The 23,070-nt window shown below is 46.3% G+C and overlaps 1 protein-coding gene across 1 annotated transcript in view; it reads right to left on the reverse strand.

Moving 5' to 3' along the window:
• Window positions 1-2,706: 2,706 nt before the first annotated feature.
• Window positions 2,707-23,070, reverse strand: part of myo10 (myosin X) — a 122,103-nt gene continuing 101,739 nt past the window's right edge. The window contains exons 20-41 of the mRNA XM_069684645.1: window positions 20,394-20,518; window positions 20,034-20,148; window positions 15,045-15,151; window positions 14,727-14,954; window positions 13,705-13,744; window positions 12,328-13,293; window positions 12,085-12,205; window positions 11,695-11,938; window positions 11,471-11,566; window positions 11,247-11,340; window positions 10,306-10,361; window positions 9,564-9,706; window positions 8,878-9,069; window positions 8,524-8,681; window positions 7,445-7,568; window positions 6,902-7,199; window positions 6,586-6,793; window positions 6,276-6,412; window positions 6,074-6,194; window positions 5,463-5,939; window positions 5,081-5,272; window positions 2,707-4,530 (exon numbers count right to left, since the gene is read on the reverse strand). Of these exons, the coding sequence (XP_069540746.1) occupies window positions 4,420-4,530; window positions 5,081-5,272; window positions 5,463-5,939; window positions 6,074-6,194; window positions 6,276-6,412; window positions 6,586-6,793; window positions 6,902-7,199; window positions 7,445-7,568; window positions 8,524-8,681; window positions 8,878-9,069; window positions 9,564-9,706; window positions 10,306-10,361; window positions 11,247-11,340; window positions 11,471-11,566; window positions 11,695-11,938; window positions 12,085-12,205; window positions 12,328-13,293; window positions 13,705-13,744; window positions 14,727-14,954; window positions 15,045-15,151; window positions 20,034-20,148; window positions 20,394-20,518 (4,353 nt within the window). The 3' untranslated portion in view covers window positions 2,707-4,419. The remainder of the gene's footprint in view (window positions 4,531-5,080; window positions 5,273-5,462; window positions 5,940-6,073; window positions 6,195-6,275; window positions 6,413-6,585; window positions 6,794-6,901; window positions 7,200-7,444; window positions 7,569-8,523; window positions 8,682-8,877; window positions 9,070-9,563; window positions 9,707-10,305; window positions 10,362-11,246; window positions 11,341-11,470; window positions 11,567-11,694; window positions 11,939-12,084; window positions 12,206-12,327; window positions 13,294-13,704; window positions 13,745-14,726; window positions 14,955-15,044; window positions 15,152-20,033; window positions 20,149-20,393; window positions 20,519-23,070) is intronic.

Consider the following 23,070-nt stretch of genomic DNA (forward strand, 5'->3'; position numbering starts at 1 on the left):
ATCTTTTTGAGCTTCCAGGAGCCCTGTGGTGTTTGGGTTGTGGGGTTTTGGGTGGGAATGGGTTTGGGTCTCTGTTCCTGACCCAGAGCATTTGGGCTGTTTAGTTGTTTTTTTTTGGTGCCTTAGGAGGCTGGGCTACAACGCCCCCATGAGCAGCACAGAAATGACTTTGAATGTGACTTTTGCTGTTGGCTGTATTTCTATTTCTTTAAAATGTACCATGGATGTAATGTATAAAGAATATTTATATAAACAGAGAGCAGTGTGGGTTATTTGCCTGATGTCAAACTGAATTTAAATGCATTTGGTTTTTTTGGGCTGTGCTGCCAGGCACCCACGTGATGGCAGCTCAGGTGAGTGGTGCTTTTCTGGGAGCTGGACCTGGGCTTCCCACAGGGTGGCAGGACCAGCAGCATCAGACTCCAGGGATGCAGGTTGGTGAGTCCAGCTTTGTACAGTTTGCACAGGTTTAGGATACCTGTGCAAACTGTGCGGGTCGGGTCATTTAAAGATTAAAGCTTAAGGACTGTATTTCCTTTGTATTAATACTATACAGGAAAAGAGTAAAATGAACAGAGATGTTATAATGTGTTGCATTAAAACTGGCCTGGTTCAGTTCAGGTTTTTTTTGTGCAATTTGATGTTGGTATTAATCTAAAAATCCTTCAGAATGCAGAAGAAATAACTGTTCTATAACGAAAGAGCATTGAGTCATTTTGATGCATCTGAAAAATGGAATCTTTAACTTGAACTGTGACTTAAGAAAATGTAACTAACTGTTATGTAAATGTTATGAAATGTTATGTAAATGAACCAGACTGATTACGTCATTTTGATGCTTGTGCTACATGTTTATTGCGGCTGTCTAGCGTCTGCGTCGGACAACTCTCCTACGTCTGCGGACGATGGAGGACCTGCGAGCCCTCCTGCGTCTGCGAGCAGGGCGAGGGGTCTGTCTGCTTCTGCGGGGCATTGTCAGTAAGTGGCATCATAGACCAAATGGGTCCTATTTATAAACTCCTAGGCAACGTTCTATGATGTCACTGATGATGTCACTATTCAGTGGGTTGGCCCAGACACCCCCCTCTCCAGCAATGTTTTCCAGCTCCTCCTGGAGCTAGATGGGGCATTTCCAGACCAGGTGGCTCATTTGATCCTTCTGACCAGCTGTTTCTACAGCGGGTTGAAGGCTGTGGATGGCCAGCGCATTCAGGTGATAATCTCGAGGATTTTCCATCCATCCATCCATTGTCTTCCGCTTATCCGGGGCCGGGTTATGCAGCGACCGGATGGCTCGTATCGATACCCCGATGATTGTGGCGCACCCTCCGGTCCCCCTTTCTGGGGGGGTCTCCCGGTGGAGCGGGGACCTTCCAGGGCCCCACCCAGTGGCTCCAGGAGGGCCGCACACTCTGAGCTGCTGTTTGGTGCATAAGCACAAACCATAGTCAGAGCTTTTTTTTAGGTAACATAATTTTAAGAATAAAATAATACATATATGCAGTACTAACTTTATGTTTACAACATAAACACATTGATTGAGTCATTTTGATGCTTGTGCTACATGTTTATTGTGGCTGTCTAGCGTCTGCGTCGGACAACTCTCCTGCGTCTGCGTGCAGCAGGAGACCTGCGAGTTCTCCTGCGCCTGCGAACGGGGCGAGAGGTCTGTCTGCGTCTGCGAGGCATTGTTAATAAGTGAGATCATAGATGTAATGGGTCCTATTTATAAACTCCTATGCAACGTTCTATGATGTCACTGATGATGTCACTGTTCAGCAAGTTAGCCCAGACATCCCCCTCTCCAGCAATATTATCCGGCTCCTCCTGGAGCTAGATGTGAAGATCCCCCGTTTCCCAATGATTCGTTCCAGTGGATGGATGGAACTGTGACCTATGAACAGGTGACTTTACCCAGTAAAATTAAAATGTTAAGACTGTAGAAAGTACTCAAAATATAAAACTACTACTGTTGATTCAGTCTGTTAAATGGTGTAGAAAAAAGAACGTTGTAGTGCACTTTCAGACCAAATATGTAACCATTTATTGTTAGAATCATCCTTTCAATACATAACACAGCCAATACAGATTAAAAAAACTAAATACCAGTATTATGTCAAAGGTCCACAGTCAGAGAAAAATACAGCAAGAGTTTTATCTTGAGAAAATCGCGGTGGGGTCATCATTTAGGTGAGAAAAAATAGAAGGCAAAGACTTACAGTATAAAATGTACAGCCACGTGATTATATAATATATAACATTGCACATTATACCAAAAAAAGGAGCCACACATGGAAAAGAAAAGTGTACACAATATACAACAAGGCACTATGGAAGAAACCTGCACACGCGTCTTTGGATGGATCTGCCGCCCGCGGAGCTCCAGCGAAATATTGTAGGAATGTTACACTGCGAAGAGTCCAACTGAGCAAGTCATTGACACTACAATCTGATCGGCCCACCACTCACTTCCTATAAGGTTGCAATCAATGCAGTCTGAGCTACCTAAAGGGGCATTGCCTTATGCTTACGTGGCACACAGTAACCGCTGCAGTACATCGTGAGAACTTTTAGCTTTGGTCTTATCGTGTGGCTTTTGTAAGTGCTTTGCAGGAGTGGGAAAGCATGATGTTCACTGGAAATGAGGTCATTTTAAACTTGCAGATATATTTTACGGTCCAGATGAAAACAAGGTTCGACTTTCTGCAGTACATTGCTTCAGCCAGCAGCAGCGTAAGGCTCTAATGGCTGCAAGTTAATCAAGGTATGTTTACTAAAAGTGCTTTTTTTTTGCCACTGAGAGCCTGAGATTGCTGTTTACATTATAGAACAAGAGGACACAGAAAACTTCCCTTTTTGATAAGGTAAGACGGTTTTTGCACCAGACAATGCTGCAGAGCCACCATTAGTAATTTGACCTCGCAGAACGGCAGAGTTGGTCAACCGCTGCCTCAACAGGCATTTTTAAAAATGAACAAATCTTGAAAAACTGAATTTTAACACTGTAGTTGAGCGTGAATGACTTGCTTGGCTGGACTGATCGTGCAGTGTAAAAGTACATTGGTATTTAAAGGGACCATGGGAGCACCTTTCAGGTTGTGGTTACACAGGAACAAGAGTGGCATCGATGAAACAAGTGTGACTTACTTGAGTTTGTCCTGCTTTAGTTCAAACAGGCACTTGTGTGACCTTCGTATCATCAGCAAATCAGTCAAAACTATCGATCACAAACTTGAAATGCAGTTGCATATTATTTACAGAGAGCACATCATCGTGGAGAAGGTTTGTATAGAAGTCAAGTCCCAGAGTTTTATCAAAGCAGAGGAAAAGGCTTGTAAGCTTTAACTACTTTCTTTTCACGGTATCCTGCTTTTTTTATACATTCGACAAGCCTGTAGGCACACCTCTCTTAAAACTCACACACACACGCACACACACACACACACACAGCCACATGACGAAACACCTCAGTAACAAATAGCCCCATCCTGCAACAACAGTCCTTGTAGTGCCACAGCATTTAAGCATCAGGAAGAAACGAACTCTTAATTCCAAAACAAAACACATCCACATGTTCACTGAAAAAACCCGAGGCTGCGTTACAGATTCAGCTGGACTTCTTTGGTCTGACAAACAGTAAAAAAGTTGGATAAGCTGCATTTTTGTATTCTGCTACTTCAGGAGGCCGAAGATGTGAGGAGGAAACTTTTTATCAACTAACCACTTGTGTCCTTCAACGCCTAAATTAATATAATTTATTTATATGTTCTCATAAAAGTTTAGGGTCATCTGAATTAAATATAGGTTTGATATTGGACTGAGATACTTGGATACAATTCATCTAACAGAAGGTCTTCACAGGTCCAAAGAGCCCTCGGTTTTATGAACCCAAAAAAGTTCAGGTCTGACAGCAGAGGGACCTGAGACCAAATCAGGTTATTAAAATGCAACTATAAAAATGTCTTTATCCTGCTAAAACACATGTCATGTCATAATATAACTAACTGTCCTTACCCTTTGTACTGTTAAAGAAGATTAAAGATCGTATCCCATCCTAACCATTACATTCTGCCACATGTAGTTATGTAACAGCGCCTTCATTCTTGCCCACAAACGAAGCTGATCCTTGTTGATTGCAAAGTGCCAACCAAAAGTTCCAGCTTGAAATGATTGTTCTCTACATCTTTGTTTTAAGTTCTGATCCATGTGGTGTGGATGATGATGTTTTGGAATGACACCAGTCCAAAGTCAAATCGTTGGAGCCTGTTAAGAGCATTGCGGTTTGTCGCCAGCATTCAGTCTGAAATGTCAAAAGTTCAAGCTGCATCTGATCTCCAAAGTGCGAGGACGGGCGAACATGCTCGACCCTCTGCGGCACTCCTTTAAGTGTCCATAAAGTCAAAGGTTAAAGGGTAGAGTTCACCAGGCGCTAGTCTGGCTGCCGTGGCTGCTGACGGACTGACAGTTGCTGTAGCGCTTCTTGACGATCATGCTGATGTAGGCCTTCATCAGCTTGGCGATGTCCATGACCTGCAGAGGAGAGGAAGAGGAGTGTTAACACAGCTCATGATGTTCATGAGGTTGATGTTTTTGTTTTGAATACCTGCAGGCTTTTCCAGGTGTGTGAGGATTTTTAATTTAAGGCTAAGTCAGACCAGCATTGTTGGTTATTCACACCGATCTGTATTAACTTAAATGTTGGAATTGAATTGTTGCTATCAGTGAACTAACCCTAACCCTAACCCTAACCCTAACCCTAACCCAACAGCCTAATTGGTTTGCATCAAGTAGTCTCATAACTTTTCGGAAAAGCTGATAAAATGTAACCGATAAAGTTGTTGGATAAAGCCACATGGCTAACCACTGGTTTCATAAGAGACACAGCTGTCTTCTGGGTGAACTGTGCCACCAAGCTCATCCAAGAGTTCACTGCTACATCCAGCAAACCAGTAAATACTATGTTTATACGACGTTCCATTAGCTTATTGTAAAACATTTTGACAGGGGTGATGTTACCTATAAACACAATGAAACCAACAGTTGTAAAGGAGTAGCGTATTTGTTGTTGTTATGTACAAACCATTTGCGTTTCAAAGACCAGCTCTCGGCCCTCCACGGCGATCTTGTAGGAGTTGGGCAGCGGGGCACCGAAGGAGAGAATCTGTTCGTAAGGGAAAACCTCCAGAGGCCACGGCTCCCCTCGTTTGTACACTGATATGGCCTCGCGGCTGATGCCCAGCCACAGCTCAGAGGGGAACGCTCCGTCCCGACACTAAACGACAAGTGGAGACAACAAGCATGAGAGTTCTGACAATCTCACGATCCATTTAACCCTCACTGTGAACAAGACCCTGAGATACTTGAACTCCTTTGCTTGAGGCAAACAGTGTACCAAATATTCAAACAAGTGATCCGACAGACACTCATTAAACAAATTATCTTTCACATTATCTTCTCCTCACCTCAACGTTGAACAGCGTGGACCCGTATCCCTTCCACTCCTTCACCAGAGTCATGTATTTGACCATGGCTTGTTCCTGGTTCATCCCCTGTAGTTTCTTCCACTTGTCCATCAAGCTTGTCCTCACAGCTGTCGCCTCCTCCCTCATCCACGCCTCCAGGCTGTTCTCCTCCTCTAGCTTCTGTCGACTCAGCGAGCCGCTCCTAAAGCTCCTCCTCAGCGTTCCCTCCAGGAAGCTCGAGCGTTTCCTCTCAGATGTGCCCGAGCGTTCGGCCACCGAGCCGGTGCCCGGAGCAAACGTCTTGGCTGAGTTCTGCACCCGGGCCCGCAACCGCGCCATGGGGAACACCAGGGACATTTCAGGGATGTTGGCCTGGGAGCTGTGATCACCCAGGAGGTACTGAAGTCTCAAGGCGGCCAGGAACTGAAGAGTCTCCTCAGGGGCAGGATACTGACCTCTAATGACGGCTTCATGTGCCTGCAGACAGCAGACGAAAACAAAATGTAAGATTTTCTGACATTTTGAAGATTAAATAATTACAAAAATAATCAACAGAATTATCAAAAATTGCACAGAAACTAAATGATCGATTGGATTGAATTCTGTCTTACCTGCTCGAACATGAAGGCAAACTCCACGCTGTCTTTGGGAACATTGTCCGTGTCCAAGAAGCAGTAGAGCTTGAAGTAAAACTTCCAGCCGGTGTTGTGTTCATCTGGGCTAGCTGAGAGCCTGGAGACCAGAGAGTGAGTTAATGAAGACCAGAAGAACTAAACATACAACAAACGCACACATTTACACTGTGACGCTTACTTTTCGAACTTGGCGAGCACGTCAGCCACGACTGTGCGGCTCTCGATGGCTTTCTCCGTGGTGTCGTTGTGTTCAAACAGAGCAAACATGTTCCTGCTGTCCTCCATGGCCAGGCCGCGAATCAGCTTCTCCACCACCTGACACACACACAGAAGGGATTTTAGAGACACTGCCTGATATCAGATTGGATATTTTTGCTTTGCTTTCAGGGAATTCTGGTGTTTTTAAATGGCCTTTGCACCCAGGGATAAAGTTGTAGCCATTACAGTCTTGTGGTTGCAGGCTACCGAAACCCCCGGCTGTCACCCACCTCTCCAGCTGTTGTGTGAGAGTTGATGGTGATCTTGCAGGATCCTCCTCCATGGCAGTGAACGGTGGTGCTCATGTCCTGCCGGGCCACAATGGAACGGATCTCCTCCTGTGAAGGGACGTTCTCCCTTGCTCGAGTCTTCCTCAGGGAGTCGAGGGAGAAGGCAGCATAGCGATCCATCTCTGAGCCAGGGAAGAGTTCCCGAGTCCTGCGGAGAGAGGCGATCATGAAAGAGATTACACCAATAATAAGACAAAGAGTAACTTAAGATGAAGAGATCCAAACTGTCTTAATTAATGTTTAAGCATGCAAATACCTCTTCAGGTGGAACTTGAGGTATCGGAGAATGCTCCTAGTGGGCACGAAGGTGCAGGACATGCATGCAAGGATCTTCCAGCTGCAGAGGTTTCCTGGTCCGCCAGGCTGCGGCGGTCGTGTCGTCTGCTTGACCAGCTGGCAGAAGAGCTCGTCCCGCAGGGGTTTGAGCTCCTGGCCGGTCTGCAGGATGCCCTGGATGATTGGCACTGGGTCGGCCACGCCCTCCAGGTGCTGCAGAGAGCCGAACACTTTGAGGGCTTCGTGCTGCAGGGTCGTGTAGCTTCTGTTCCTTGGAGCTGAGCAGGGCGGAGGGGAAGATGTTGATCATGTTGCTCTTTACAGTGTACCTTTAAAAGCTCACTCTTTATCTTATTAATTCTGCTTTAAAAATGTGAAATGCATTCAAATTTTCCGGTGATGGCCATGAGTCAATTATTTTATTGTATTGTCACGACAATTTTATTGAGGGCCAACTCACCTGGAATTTATAAGTACATTTATCCAAGACCTGTCCTGACTGTCTTATAACTGTGCGACTCACCGGTGAGGTGGATGTCTCCGTAGGGCAGGGGCAGCAGTGGAGTGTGCAGCGGATGGTGGCTGTAGCGCAGTATGGGGTTCCTCTTGTAGATCTGCTCCACCACCTCTGAGTTCAGACAGTTCTCCTGCAGAGAGCAGAGCTGACTTTAGTACGACGCTCCGCTGGTGATCTGAGAGTTTACTGGGGGGGAGGTGGTTTTGAAAAGGGGGCTGAAGTCTTTGCATCTGACTTTAAACTCTACCTGGAGCGTACAGCAGGTGTCTTTGCTATCCTAGTTATTAAAGATTCAATAAGACATGACATTTATAATTATGATAGTTAAAGTCACAATCTCGTCCTCTTTCGATGAAGTTTTCTTACAGTCCAAACACTCCCAGAGACTCCCATTTACTGTTAAGGCCTACGCCTAATGTTTGCATATTTTAGTGTCTAAATCTCTTTCTTCTAAGCCACCAGACTCCTGTGATGAAAACAGTAATTTTACTTCACAGAAGACGCCGGTCTCTCACTGCGCAATCGGTTAGTTTGTTTTGGTCATTGCATGTTACACAAATATTGTCACATATTTGCAATGTAAGTCAGAAAATAAGACAAACAAGTGAAGCAGTTAAGACAGCTGTAAATCAACGTTTCTCTGTGTTCCATGAGGTAAAATGTTTTTGTGAGTCTGGTGTGTGCAGAGAGCGATGTAACGTCTGTCTGTGGTTAAAACAATCATCTTCCTCTTTAACAAAAAGGTCTATCTCTGTAAGGATCCTTTCTGTAATGTTTTTAGACACTTAGAATAACAACCTGAGCCTGTCAGTGGAAAAACTTCAGTGGACAAACTTTGATCTGCCCCTTTGCCCCAAAGGATTGTGTTACAGCCATTACAGCCTGTTTCACAGCTGCTTGCTGAAGCAGTCTACTGGAGCTGTTCCATAGCTTATTGTGCCTTTTAGTCTGAAGACCCCAAAATAGGTAAAGGCTCTTAAAAACACCGGAACGATCCTGTTAATGTGTACATGAGAGTGACTGTATCTTGTTTTTGTATTTGTGTTCCATCAGATGCATGCTGGGATACACTCGCAATTTCCTACCTTGATGTCCTGGATGAGCTGCTGGGTCGGCGTGTCGATGGGAGCTTTGGTGTCGATGACGTTCTGGATGGAGTTGGCCCAACGTGTGGCCTCATTCAGCAGCTTACAGTAGAGACGGTAGGAGTGTTTACGGCCGTACACGATCACGTTCCAGTAGCCTGTCAGGAGGGCGGCATGATGAAGAGGCGAAAGAGACGAGGCATGTTTCACAAGGTGACAAAGATACAGTTTGTCTTTGAAATGGTTGAATTAAGGTTGTATGAAAGCATTTTGTCTCTCAGCTTCCTCCCCAGTCTCACACTACACATGCAAACACCACAATCATACTGAAGTGCATGAAGTCCTTCTTCCTACCGGTCTCTTTGAAGACCTTTTCGTCCGGCAGAACCACCGAGCAGAGGCTGTTCAGCACCAGCGTTCCCAGCTTGAGGGCGCTACGCTCTGAGCTCTTGTAGTAGTCAAGGGAATTGTGGGTAAGCAGAAACCAGCGCTTCTTCAGCTTCAGCGACAACTTGGTGCTGTTCTTCATCTCTTTGTGCAACCAGCCTGATGGGGAAAAAAAGGGAATCAGATATTTTGGTTGCTAAAATTTCCAAGGCCATGTCATTACAAAAGGTGCACAGCCAGCCTGTCACAGCAGCAGCGATCCACACACATAGTGTGAAAGTGTAGACTCAAATGACTAGTGCAGATTGAACTTATTTTATATTACTTATTTACAATCTGTTTTGGATATTCTGAGGTTTTAAATGTCTTTTCAATTTAGGAAAAATGCTGAAAACGTTGATGGACTTTGGTGTAAGCTGCTACTAATGTAAACCTGCACATTTACAAATGAACTTATCTTCTGTTGTTCCATATTCGAGGAATAAAAACGTACTGTTTATTTACAGTCAGCAGCTTCCACAGCAATCTTACAGATGTTCTTCTAATATTGTTCATATCTGTGTTGTTTCTGCCTCAATGCATTCTGGGAAAGACTCCAGGTTTTAAGAAGGCATGAAAAATATAGCTGGGACGATAAGTGATTGAGTTGTCACCTCGGATGATGAACTCCTGTCCATCGACGCGGGTGTCTCCTTTGGAGCGCTGCAGCAGAGTGATCCAGTGGTGCATCTCCTCGGGCGTGTCGGCGTTGCAGTGCAGCACGCGGTTTGCCGTGATTATGACGAAGGAGTTGGGCCTGGAACAACGGAAAAATACAGGACATGTAGATAGTAAGAAGAGAGAAGGCTCAAACAAACATGATATAACAGAGGACCAATCACAAACTGTAAAATCTGTTTGTTGTCAGTTTGATAGAACTCAAGAAACAAAAACAAAAATTAAATCCTGAGAGATTTCAACTTTTAGCGAAGCTACAAGCTGATGAAACAAGGCAGGAACTACCTTTGTGTTAGAGCCAACATATTAAAGAGCAGCACCCCCTAGTGGCTCAATGTTAAACTGAAATTAACATGTTGAGGAGTTATAAATGATTTCATTTTGCACTTTCCCACCATTGTTGCAAAACCTTTATGGAAGTTTAAAATGAGAATAAAGTAATTGAATCAGGAATCAGTGACAGGGAGCCACAGAAGAAAAGAAACAAGCACCAGAGCGCATTAATCTCACATCCTACAAAAAGCAGCCGAGGTTCTGAAAGAAAACAGGCTTTTGGTTTTTATCTAATTTACACTTCTGGGTTGTTTCACTTTGCTGTAGTGTGTGTGTGTGTGTGTGTGGGACAGAGTGTGTGAAACAGTGCAGAGACATGCTGTTGTGTTTGATAAAGGTCCTCACCTCTCTGGATTATCTGATGCACAAACCGAATCGATCATCCCAACGTCCAATGTTCCCTGAAGCGAGAGGGAGAGAGAGGGAGAGAGAGAGAGAGAGAGAGAGAGAGGAAGGTTCAGTAACAGTGGTGTGGGTTTGGAAAATGAGTTTGACCTTCCTCCGCCCTGAGGAAACCAATTACCTCCCTCTCTCTCTGACACACACAGATAAAGCAACACCGCACTCACAGGTGCAACTCTGGGGGAAAAAAAGCATCTCCTCCTTCATACACACACTTATAACAGATGTGTGTCCTGCCAGTTCAATACAAAGATACACAACAAGGCAGAAAAGGAAAGAACAAAACAATCGTGCAGATAAAACAAAGTATCAAAGTGTGCTCGGACTGAATCTGAAGTGGATTTTAAAGATCGAATGAAAGAAAAGAGACTAAAAGAGAGATCTAAAAAAGACACAGCTACATGAGAGTTGAGATGTATGAAATCCTGTAGTTCCTGAAGATTCATCTTCACTTAACGCAGAAACAGACACCAACGAAGAAGAAGCTTAGGGCTGCTTTAATCTCAGAGTAATTTCAGAATTCACAATACACAATAAGATTTCTGATTTAACTCTCACAAGAAAAACAATCAAAATGAAGAGCGCAAAAACAAAAACTCCTTCATCTATGAAAGTTTTCTTCCACATTCTCGCCCCTCAGGACATTTTCAGGATGCTAGATCTTAAAATAATAGTATCAACCATGTTCTTAAAAGATAAAACAACGTATATCAGTAACAATATGTGGGAAGGGTTTGAGATCAAACTGAGGGAACTTGAAAAGTGCAACTTAAAATAGTTTTTTTTTTTGCAATAATATTAAATGAATGTTAAATGATACAGCATTACAAGTCTTACTACAACTCCATTTCCCACAGTGCTTTGCTTCTCCCAGCGGTACTCACCACAGCGTTCTGCGGGTTGGCCTGCTCGTCGTGCATCTCCCTGATCTCCTGTTCTGTAGAGCCGTGGACCTGACTCAGCACGCTGAACCACTGGCTGTAAAACATGGACGACATCATCATCATCATCATCATCATCATCATCATCATCATCAGGACTTTTTTTTGCTTCGCTCAGAACACAAGTCCAAACGTTGTTTCCCCGCAGAGTTTGGCACACATCTCACCTGGCATCCTCAGCCGACTCTGCGATCAGATGGTAGGTCCTCTCTGGCATCACGATGTCAATCCCATTCTCCTTACCGGTGTTGTCAATGATTTCTCTGCAGACCACAGAAACAAAAGTAGGTCAATGCCCCCGTGAGAGTCTCAAAATTAGAAATTGAAAGTGCGTCTTCACGGCTGACTGTTCGATGACTGAGATTTCGATGTCGCCCTGATGAGTCCTTACTTGGCATTATGCATGTCCAGAACCCCCTTAATCTTGTCCTCGCCGTCGTTCTCAAAATACGTGAGCTTGCTCTGCCGCAGCACAAACCAGCGGCGCTTCCAGTTGCGGCGGGACAGCGTAGACGAGCCCCCTCCCTTCTTGTGCAGCCAGCCCTGCTTCAGAGCCTCCTGCTTGGCCCGAAACCACAGGAAGGTCTCGTCCTTCAGAACGCACCAGCGACGCTTCCACGTGTTCATCAGACCGCCTGGGGAGGAAAATATCAGATAGAAGATATTATTTATTCGTGTTCTACAATGAAGTCCCACAGCTTTCTCCTACAGAAGTCAGAGGTCATTTTAGTTCTTGCTCGTTTCTGATGTACTTGTGTGAGCACTGTAATGAAGGAGATACCTTTGATGTAGAGGAAGCTGTGGAAGTATGGGAGCGTGACGCAGCTGTAGACGGAGTCCCGCCGGTACGACAGCTCGTCATCTGTGTCGAATCTGTCGAAGTCGTCCTCGCTGTCCTCAAACTGGAATAACAACAGAAATGAGACACTCATGATCTGCAAGGTAAACATGACTGAATGTGCATGGAGGACCAACGGACCATGGTTTGTACAATGGTTTGTGGCATTACTTAGTCCAAACTCACCGATGACTGAGCCCCCTCCGAGCTGAAGCGGTAAGCCCCCGAGCTGTTGTAGGTGCCCACTGAGGCTCGGTAGTCAGGAGACCACTGGCCGCTGCGAGGGTTGGAGAACGCCACGCTGCCACTGGACAGGATGGCGCCCTCATCGTAGTCATCCTGGTCGTAGTCTGAATCCTCATCAGGCGGTATGAGCTCCACCAGGTCATCGGACTGAGCCTCGGATGAAGCCTGGGGGTGGCAGTAGGCTGAGTCCCCGCTGGATGAGGCACTGTGGCAGGCGGGGGGCACTGGGGGTAAAGGCAGCGGTTGGTGAAGCAGGGCTGTCGGCGGCAGCGGTGGGATCACACCATCATTGGCGTATGGGTCTTCTTCAGACGAGTCATCACTCGTTCGGATCCCGCTCGTCCGCTGCCCGTCTGAGTGGCCGTGCTCACTCGGGTTCGGTGAGTCCTTGAAGGCCTCATCATCAGCCCCAAACCCTTCATCCACCTCTTCCTCTTCGTTACCTCTCCTCCGTCCACCCTCTTTCTCCTTCTCTTCTTCTTCGCCGACTCCCAACGAGCTCTCAATGTTCCTCACGCACTCGTCGATCTCGTCAAAGTTCAGCGAGTCCAGGAACTGCTGCGCTGCCTTGCAGGCTTCGTCCTCCAGACGCCTCAGCTCCTGGTCCCGGAGGAGCTGCAGGCGGTTGAGGGAGGCTTCAGTCAGAGAGAGCTCCTGACGCTCCTTCTGCCTCTGCAGCACCTGGATCTCCCGCTCCAGTCGCAGGATCTCCTCCACCTGAGACGCCTCCTGAGGACGGACGGCCTCCTCTTGTTCGGATGCCTCCATGAGGGGCTCGGCTGACACCACCTCCTCCAGCGTGTCTGGGGATGTTTCAGCTTCTGCTGCAGGTGGAGGCGGAGGTAGAGCCAGAGAAGCTACCTCCTCAGAGTGATGAAGATCTTCTAGTCTTCTGGCCTCCTCCGCCTGAGGATGGGAGAGAGATATTTTAATGATGTCTGATGGAAACGGATTTTGGACTTCTCATCTGTTAGGATGCTACCGCAGGTCCTTTTTAATACAATCAGCTTTTAGGTGGAATTACACGTCTGTAATCTCCAATGAAGAGATGGTGTCTTGAGTACTAAAAGTCTGTCACTGCTCCCGGGACAAAAGACTTATAGAGCCAAATTATGGACACAATTATGGGCAAAAATCATGACCTGTGTATGTTTATTTTCAGTATATAAGGATAGAGCAGTTAATTCGCCTGTGCTGCCTGTCGTCTGGAATTTAAAAATTAAATTAAATATAAAAAAACTATTCCCACAGATCTCTGCAAAAACTCATGAATGACATTTTTACACAAAAGAATCTGAGCGATGAGTGTCATCGTACCTCTCGGGCGAGCCTCTCAGCCTCCAGCCTCTGTCTCTCCCTGCACGGACACACAAATAAAGAACAGACAGACATCAGCTGACTGGAACAGACGGTCAGAGATACGATTTACCAAAACAGTCCTGTAATTACATTTCCCGTCTTATAGTGGCGATACATTCCCATAAAATCCATCGAGCGGACAGCCAACAACAAATACATGCTGCAGTGTTTTTACACTACAACCAGACAGCCACAGAGTGTACAGAGGTCAGAGAGGCGGGTTTACACCTGCACAGGTCACCTGTCAATCACAGGGCTGACACATAAGCCCCTTTTAGTTCAAGATGGGATTATTACGCCTCTGTTACGTTCTGTCTTCTATGTGGTAGAATGGTGGGGCGAAGTCGCTCCGCTTCTGAGCCGACATCAGAGCTAGTAACAGAGAGCAGAGCTGACAGGGCGGAGCAGCGCCGTGTGTGTGTATTTGAAGCACGCACTCTTTGTTTACACCTCGCACACGTTTAAAAACACACCCTGGGGCGGCTTTACGCCGGCGTTGCTTGATCCAATGTAAAATGAACAAGTCTGCATGAGGACGGAGCTTCGTTACAGCGCTGAGGCAGAACTGCAGTGTAAATAGGGCTATCGAGACAGACAACCTTTCACACTTACACTCACACCTACGGGCAATTTAGAGTCACCAATGAACCTAAGGAGCACGGGGAGAAGATGCAGACATGGATTCGAACCAGCTAACAGTGCTAACCACTGCACCACTTGAGTCACATGGACTTTAATCTCAGGGTTCAGGACTAATCTTAAACTTCTGACTTTATTCTCAGAAGAAAAACAATTTTAAGTAAAAACATAAACTGAGTTTAAAGTCAGAGCACAGATAAAGTTTTTCAAGATGTTGCTCTGATCCTCACCGCACCAGACTGTGAGTATTTAAAACAGAAAAAACTGGAAAGAAATGTAAGAAAGTATGTAAAGTATGTAAGAAGATTCCACTAAAGAATTCTTTAAGATGACAACCCCACCTCTCCATCTCCTCCTCCATCCTCCTGCGACACCGCTCCTCCTCCTCCCTCCTCCTCCTCCTCTCCTCCAGCAGCTGGCTGAAGGCCCGGCGGGCCAGCTGGCCTCGCACACGTTTCTGGAAGGTGAGCGCTGCCCAGCGGAGGAGCAGGAACTTCCTCCTCCAGTAGAAAGCCCGGTAGTTCTTTTGAATGACCACAATGCACTGCAGCAGCTTCCTGTACTGCTTCCTGCGTATAGAAAAACATCAAAACACTCAGTTGACAACGAGAACTTCTTAGAAGGTTTATGATACCGATGTGCTGAGGTTTGAGTCGCACCTGGCCATGTAGCCCATGACGTGCGCCTGGATGACCATGGCGGCTTTCAGCACCTCCATCTCCCTCTGCTTCTCCAGGCGATTCTCCAGAGACTCACGAAGAAAGACCTGAGAGATGACGGGAGGAGAGGAGGACACAGGGAGAGAGACAGGAGAAGGGTTATTATATGTAGACTTTTCTCTGATGAAGCAGCGTTTAAATAAAGGTTTGCACATACAACAGGCCAAAACAAGACTTTCACATATTACAGCAAGAACTTTTACATGTCCATAATCCTCTCCCACATTAAAGAGGAAAGAGTGGGAGATTAACATGTTCTCCTCTTATGGCACGATGCAAAGTATGTTCGACTCCAAGCCACTGCTTAACTCAGTACATCCATTTTAGGCGCTGTATTACACGCGCATTATGAATTTACAAGTGAACAGAGTTAAAAAGAGGCAGTCCCCATTAAACAGACATTTCCATCGGGAGGAACAAAACCTGAACAAAGCAGCCGACACAAATCAAATCCAGACCCTCCTCTCCTTTTGTTCACGCCGCTAAAGAGTGCAGATTACTGCTGCCAGCGATTTCGGCTACATCTCCCTGTGAAAGGACGGATCTTACAGGCTCTTAGTGCAGCTGCCTGCTATAGGAGCCAAGCTGTCGTCCATTGATAGAGAAACTGGGCGCGCTGAGGGACGCCGGGGGTTAATCCGATTAGGGAGGAGGAAAATGAGATATGGGACGTGGTCTCGGGACGGAGACGGCGGGGAAATGTCACGGTGCTACAGGGGTACAGGAGTACAGATTGGCTCTCTCCTGTTGAATGATGTAGCCCGTGTCTGTGCGTGTGTGTGTGTGTGTGTGTGTGTGTGTGTGTGTGTGTGTTGTTGGCAGATTGACAAACAGTTGAATCCTTGGCGGTGAAGCACTAATGAGATTTTCAGGAGGAAATGTAAACTCGTTGGGGCAATTTGGACGTCACTCACAAGCAGGTTAATTAACAAGGAAACATGCAGTACATGCCCCAGCACGTGCACTCACACACACACACACACACACACACACACACACACACACAAAACCATCAGTGTGTCTCACCCTGATTTCAGATGTTGACTTTGCAACAACGCTTAACGCATCAGAACAGATTAAACATGTGTATCCAGCTGCATAAATCCCCTTAAAGAGGAACGTTGTGGACCAGTGGATGTTTACATGTTTTTTTGTGCTTAAAGCGACGGTACAGATTTTCAAAGTGGGGTTTTATGATGTACTTATAATTGGTGAGTGTATCACCTACAGTAGGTGGCAGTCAGCGCCGCCCCTATTTAGAGAACTTGCAGGAGTACAAACACGGAGTCTTTCCCACCAAAATTAGCGCATTGACGCAGGTTTTTCAGACCCGGTAAGACCTGCTTATATGCCGATTGTCTCTTTTCCCATTGCCAGTGAAGTATCCTGCTTTCAGTTTCTTTTCTGCTGCGTCACCGTCTGACGTCACAAACGCACCGGAGACAGGGTTAGTAACCAGAGAAGATGTTACGGTCGTTCGGTCTTTATGTTATCTTTTACTCATTCAGTCTGTGTATCAAACTCGGCGCCGACGAATTTGTAACAATGTTAGAGCGCTGCTCGGACGGAGACGGGCGGAATTTGTAGCTTAGTTTCCGACGGAGCATAGCATCGCGCCGGAAAGGGGGCGGAGATTAGCGTGTCGACACAAGTTTTCCCATCAATGCCGATCGGAGCTGAGGCGATAATTGAATGCCAATTGTGACCTAATACCTAATTCCCAATAAGCAAAAAAGCCGGGGAAAAGGGCTCAAGTTATTTAACGCTGCTGACACGGTTCAGAGGAAATCGTACCTCAGCCTCCCAAAAAGGCCCTCCTAAAAAAATCTGGATCCATCTTTAGCAATGTGTTGTCTTTATATTTAGCACACATTAGCCACAGATGTCTACAGTGCACAGCATCCTTACACTGAAGTTCTACCTTTGAATCAGTGTGCATCTACGAAAACAATCACTAATTCAACGGTACTAATAAATCCACACACACAAAATGAAAGGCTAGCCTTGTGTGGACCAGGTCTTTGTGAGTCCCTTTAATGTGTGGCCAGATTTATGTCCCCACAACATAAACAGACACTAGCTAACTCTATAAGAAATAACACATAACACACATAAAGTAAGAGTAAAGTCTTGAGGAGACTCACAAAGACATGTTCCCCTCAGTGTGATCAGATTTACGCCCTCTCTCAAAAGTGAGACACACAAAGCACACAGCCTCACTTTATCAAACAACTTCCAACATGAATCACACATGTTGAAAACTGTGGCCTCATGTATGAGCACACACATTTGCATCCCAATGACTTCAACATCTAATCCTTTTTAATCATTACTATGCTAATTAGCGCAACAAAAGCCGCGCTAAGCCTCGGCGCACTTTTGATTCTTGCTGTCGGGGCCTTTGGGGAGCGCCGCTCGCCCTGACAGGTCAGGCCCGTGGAGAGAACAGAACTCTGGGAGACGCAGGCAGAGCCTCATCGTTTCCAGGAAATTAAGTTTGAGGCTGTAAAAAGAAAACAAAAAAACAACTCCCAGACAAAAGGCAGGACATGTGCCGACTGAAAGGAGCTGGAGGCCCGCTCGATGTAAATCTCAGAGCGAGCGGCAGCGGGACAAAGTGGACGAATCCCTCTGAGGGAGATAGAATTGATTTAACGGTTTACAGCCGGTCGCAGCAGCAGGAGCTTGGTGTTGTTACCACCAGGGAAAGATGCTCTACAGGGGGCTTTCAGGTAGTGGGACACGCACCGTGGCAGCCATGGTGGATGTTCTGAAGCAAATGTTAGAGAAGGCTGCAAATATAAATGCAAATAAAGAAGGTCAAGAGTTCTTCTTAAAAAGGGCCGACAAGTCTTCAATAATCAAACCAGGTCCCTCCTCTTCTGGGGATCGTGGGCTTGTGGTCATGTAGCCCTCTGAAAGGGAGTCTTTTCAGATTCAGACTCCAAACAGGAAGAAGAAAAATTCTCTGAAGACTGAGACTGAAAAGATTCGACTGGGCCAAAAACTAGTCAATGATAAAATTGATCTCATACTGGATGATACTTCTGTTCCACCTGAGTGATGTGGTCCTGTCTCTTAATTCAGTCTTTGTGCTATCTTTGGCACACACACACACACACACACACACACACACTATAATTCATCCGTCCACCCACAGATACATGCATCCTCCACGGCTGTCACCTCTTGCAACATCACACGGTCATGCTGTGATTACGGATCTGTGTCCCCCATCTGTCATTTCCCCACAGCAATCACACACACACACACACACACACACACACACACACACACACACACACACACACACACACACACACACACACACACACACACACACACACACACACACACACTGGCAGCAGGTATATTCCTCCTGATCTGGAGGCAGAGAGCAACAGACCGAGGGGATGAAGACCGGATCCAATAACTGTTGGATTCCACGCTTCAGGTGCTCTGGACTTCAATTATACATGATCACACACACACATACACACACACACAGAAACACACAACCACAGGAAACACACACTCAGAGCCTGCGGTAACACAGGTACCTGAGCTCTGCAATGGTTTCATCAGGCAGCATTTGTAAGATGCATGAAGCCAAATTAAGCCTTTGGGGGGAGCAGCGGGAAGTTTAAAGAGGACTGGCGTCCCTCTGCGGCAACGTGAGTCTGCATCCAATCAGATTCAAAATGTAAAGTTCTTTTGCTGGACAACAACAGGACCACACCCAAACCCACAGACTGAATATAACTGCCTTCCTGAGGCACATACAGTCTGAGTAACCAGAGACCAAGAGGACCCTGAAGACCAGCTGGGCAGAGACCCTAACTGTACTTTGTTTCCCGTGCATACGACCTACACGTGTCTGCTATATACAGATTTCCACTATAGGGATTAATGAGGGATTAAACCATGTTAGTCTGAAAGTGTTCATACGTTGGCCACTTTTGTTTCTACAGCTTGGAGGAAACGTAAGGATGGTTTATTTCTTCAACATGATTTCTGTTATTAATGTGTCTACTTGGTTTTTGGGCTGGGCATGTTGTTTATGCCACACAGTTATCAGTCCATCCGTCCATTGTCTACACCGCTTATCCCGTTCAGGGTCGCGGAGGGCTGGAGCCTATCCCAGCTGTCATTGGGCGAGAGGCGGGGTTACACCTGGACTGGTCGCCAGTCAATCACAGGCCTGACACAGAAACCCCTTTCCCACTTTCATTTAGCATGTTGACGCAGGTTTTTTCAGACCCGGGAAGACCCGCTTATAAATGCAGATTGTCTCTGTTCCTGTTGCCAGTGGAGTTCACTGCTGTCGGTCTCTTTTCTGCTGCGTCACGTAAACATTGAAGATGTTACAGTGGTTAGGTCTTTATTGTATGTTTTACTCATTCAGTCTGTTTATCAAACTCGGCGCTGCCAAATTTGGAACGATGGGGGGTATTTGTAGCTGAGATGAGTCGAAGAAGTTACTGACGGAGCATAGCATTGCGCCGGAAAGGGGGCGGAGATTAGCTTGTCAACACAGGTTCTGTGTTCCCATCAATGTCGATCGGAGCTGAGGCGATAATTACCTGGTTCTACTGCAGAGTCATTTGACCCGGGTCTGAATGCCAATTGTAGCCTTTCCCACTTGCAAACAAGCCAGGTGTTAGCGGGTTTTTTTTTCTTCCTCACAATTTAGAGTCACCAATGAACCTAACGAGCATGTCTTTGGACCGTGGGAGGAAGCCGGAGAACCCGGAGGGAACACACGCATGCACAGGGAGAACATGCAGACTCCACACAGGAGAGAAAAATTGCATGTCAGAACTGTAACCGTTACACTTAAGAAGACTCTCCCTCAAGCTTTAAGAACAGGGCGCAGAGATGTTAAAACAACTTCCTGTGCGTGAGGGATTAAAAGCGTGTGTCTCTCACCTTGGTCTTGCCCAGCTGCCACTCTGCACTGCTGCTGTCGTACAGGTGCAGCAGCTGGATGCAGCTCCCCCTGGGGTCATCAGGCATCATCCCCCCTCGCATCAGCACCTTGTACCTGAAGAAGAGGTGAAGTGAAACACAGGGTTTGAATTCAGCGCTGCAGTTCAGTATTTTCAGAGAATATTTCATGTTAACAAAAATCTGCAGGTTATTGTAGAGTTTCTACGGAAGCCCTAAGCGGACATGCATCCTTACATTAGAGCCGCGCGGACACAGCTAATTATATCAGTGCTATAAAAATAGAAGATGATATGAGTTTCTGTCAGAGTGATGTATGACTGAGGTGATGCAGAGACACACCTGGTGCAGAAGTCTTGGAAAGGCCTGCGGATGGGGAAGCCAGTTTGTCGTATCTTCACCGTCTCCAACATGCCGGAATATCTGAGCTGGTTCAGAACCAACGTCTGGTCGAACTGATCAGGCATCTAAAGGCAAACAGGGAAGAGACGCAAGGATTAAAATATGAAGCAGAGGGGTGGGGATGACATGTTAATGAGGCGCTGCCCTGATTGGCTGCCTGATCGCAGATGCAGAAATCCATTAAACAAACATGGCAGCCACTCATGGAGAGCCACTCGCAGGATCAAAAGCAGACCGCACATGTTTGATCCCGACTCTGACCCCCGCTGCTGTTGAAGTGTTGCAGCAACGGTTACAGCAGGATGTCAATGAGCAGTAGGTTGAAATTCCAACGTGTTTGTGATATCTCGCCTTGTGTGTGTATGTGGTTGCCTCGGCTATATTAGCGGCTAGCGAATCGGACAAACCTTCGACATCTCCGAGTCTGCAGTAGCGAAGTACAACAATGGCGGCTGTCGCGCACTGACAGCAGAGGGGAGGGGAGTTGTTATCCAGCGTGGAGGCGGGCATTATGCAAACGACTCCTGTTATTACGTCACAGCAGGAGCAAAATCCAGACGGCTTGTTGGAGCACGTGCTTTCCCACTCGGCTATGGAAACAACCCAGAGGCTTTCGCTTTCCACAGTCTCAGGATCACTAAAGTATATGTATGGGCAAGGAAAAACAAGTTTTCCACAATAGGGGAGCTTTAATGTCAGAGTTGTAACTTCACACGTGGCCTGAATATGTATATTTCCAACATCTTTAAATGACAATATGCAGCATTTGTTGCTTTAATCAAACATCTTATTTAATATGTTGTAGCGTCCTGCAGCCGATCCACAGGACTCTGATTTATGTTCCTCTGCAGTTGAGTCCAGTCAATGCCGCCAGCTGCTCTTATAACACTATTGACAATCGAGGAGGCCAAACACAATGTGAAGGCTATTATCCACCACAGTGTGTGACGTAGGTGTAATTCTGTTATTACATGTGGTACTTCTCTGTGATGACGGGGTCAATGTAAGCTGTTTGCATCCTGCATAGAAGCGGGAATAAACAAACGCCAACATGGTTTTGTTTGGCGAGTTGGGTTGTCGGTTGTTTGATGAAAACAGTGAGATGGAACCAGACAGCTGACGTGTTTCAAACCCAAAACGATGAGACACCAGAGGCTAAAAAGCTGCCTCACAATCTTCAACAAATGAGACACTTTTTGCAGCTCTTTAAATTCCCTTTACGCGCGGACACCGTCAAACCACACGCCACTCCCACCCCTTCAGACATTCACACACATCACCGCTGCATACCGCTCGTTCACAACTTTGAACCCAGAGAGAGAAGTGCGTACGACAGCAGCAGCCAGCGACAAATCAGAACCCTCCAAAACACACACTGGGCATGGAGATACCATTATCACATACAGAAGTACTTTCAGTGAAGGCCATTTTCCCGGGGACCCCTGTCACCCTGTAACCTCAGTGGGCGTACGGGGGCTCGGAATAAGAGGGTGCTTTCATACACGCTCGTAATGCCCCCTTTATTCAGCGCCCATCTCCCCTGATAGCCCGTTGATGGCCCATTTGAGCTGCTGAGATGAAGGCAGGCCAATTCACCACCAGATCTTCGCTGGGTGATTGAATGGCGCCCTTTAAGAGCCACCGGCCGCAGAGGGGACATCATTTGCATAACTACCATTTGCATACGTCCCGGCCGCAGCGTACAAAGCCGAGCGCTGTCAGGAAGCTGCCCTCTGCCTCCTGCCTTTCTTTGCTCCTTGTTTTCTATCTCTATCGTTTCCTCTCTTTGCCCGCATTCTGGCTGTCAACAACCTCTTTTTTGGGGGCTTTAACATCATCCTGATCAACATGTTCAGTTGAACTGCTGCTTTCTTTCTCCTTTTCTATCACTTTTTTCCCGAAACAGAATTTGAAACGTTTCACGCTGCGTCAAAGCAAAACAGAAAAGCTTTGGGTGTCAGAAAGGTCCATTCCATCCTTTCTATTCAGTGATGCCTCATAATGACTGACCTAGAGCTGGCTGAAGTGAGAATGGACCGCTAAAACTGGGACCACCATGTATCCTTTCTGAAAAACTCCTTATGGGTCCTTCAAAGAACGATGCTCTTTGACTTTATAAAGTATCACGTGTGAAGAGGATGTCTTTCTGTCTTTGAGAGTACGGCTACGTCCCTCTAGTCCCTTTTCTTTTTGAAACATTTTCTACATTAACGTCAGCGTCCGGCATCAAAGAGCCCCCTGCTGACCACATTTAGTCTGAAAACTCGGCGGGTTATTTTAGCGTGTACAGGTTGAATCAGAGAATGATGCAGATGATGCTGCAGACTCCCTCTTTGCTTGCTGATTCAAAAAGCCGATTTAAAGTCGTAGTGGTTTGGATGTTCTTCCTGCTTTGAGACAGCTAGTTTTAATGAATGGAAATGTCCATGTTGCAAGATAGGATGACATTTTAGACAACAGATATCCAACTTCTAACCAACAGTTTTGATTCATCTCAACATAACGATGGAGCCATCCACAAGAGCAGCTCCATAAACAGTTTTCCAGCTTGGTGTGGAACAACCTGACTTTTCTGGCCCTGATCTTGGCTGCTTCCAACACCTTATGGTGAACTGAC

Source organism: Semicossyphus pulcher, unplaced genomic scaffold (assembly GCF_022749685.1).
Source record: "Semicossyphus pulcher isolate SPU_LCO1_2020_fin unplaced genomic scaffold, fSemPul1.0.p SCAF_7, whole genome shotgun sequence".
Taxonomy (NCBI): Eukaryota; Metazoa; Chordata; class Actinopteri; order Labriformes; family Labridae; genus Semicossyphus; species Semicossyphus pulcher.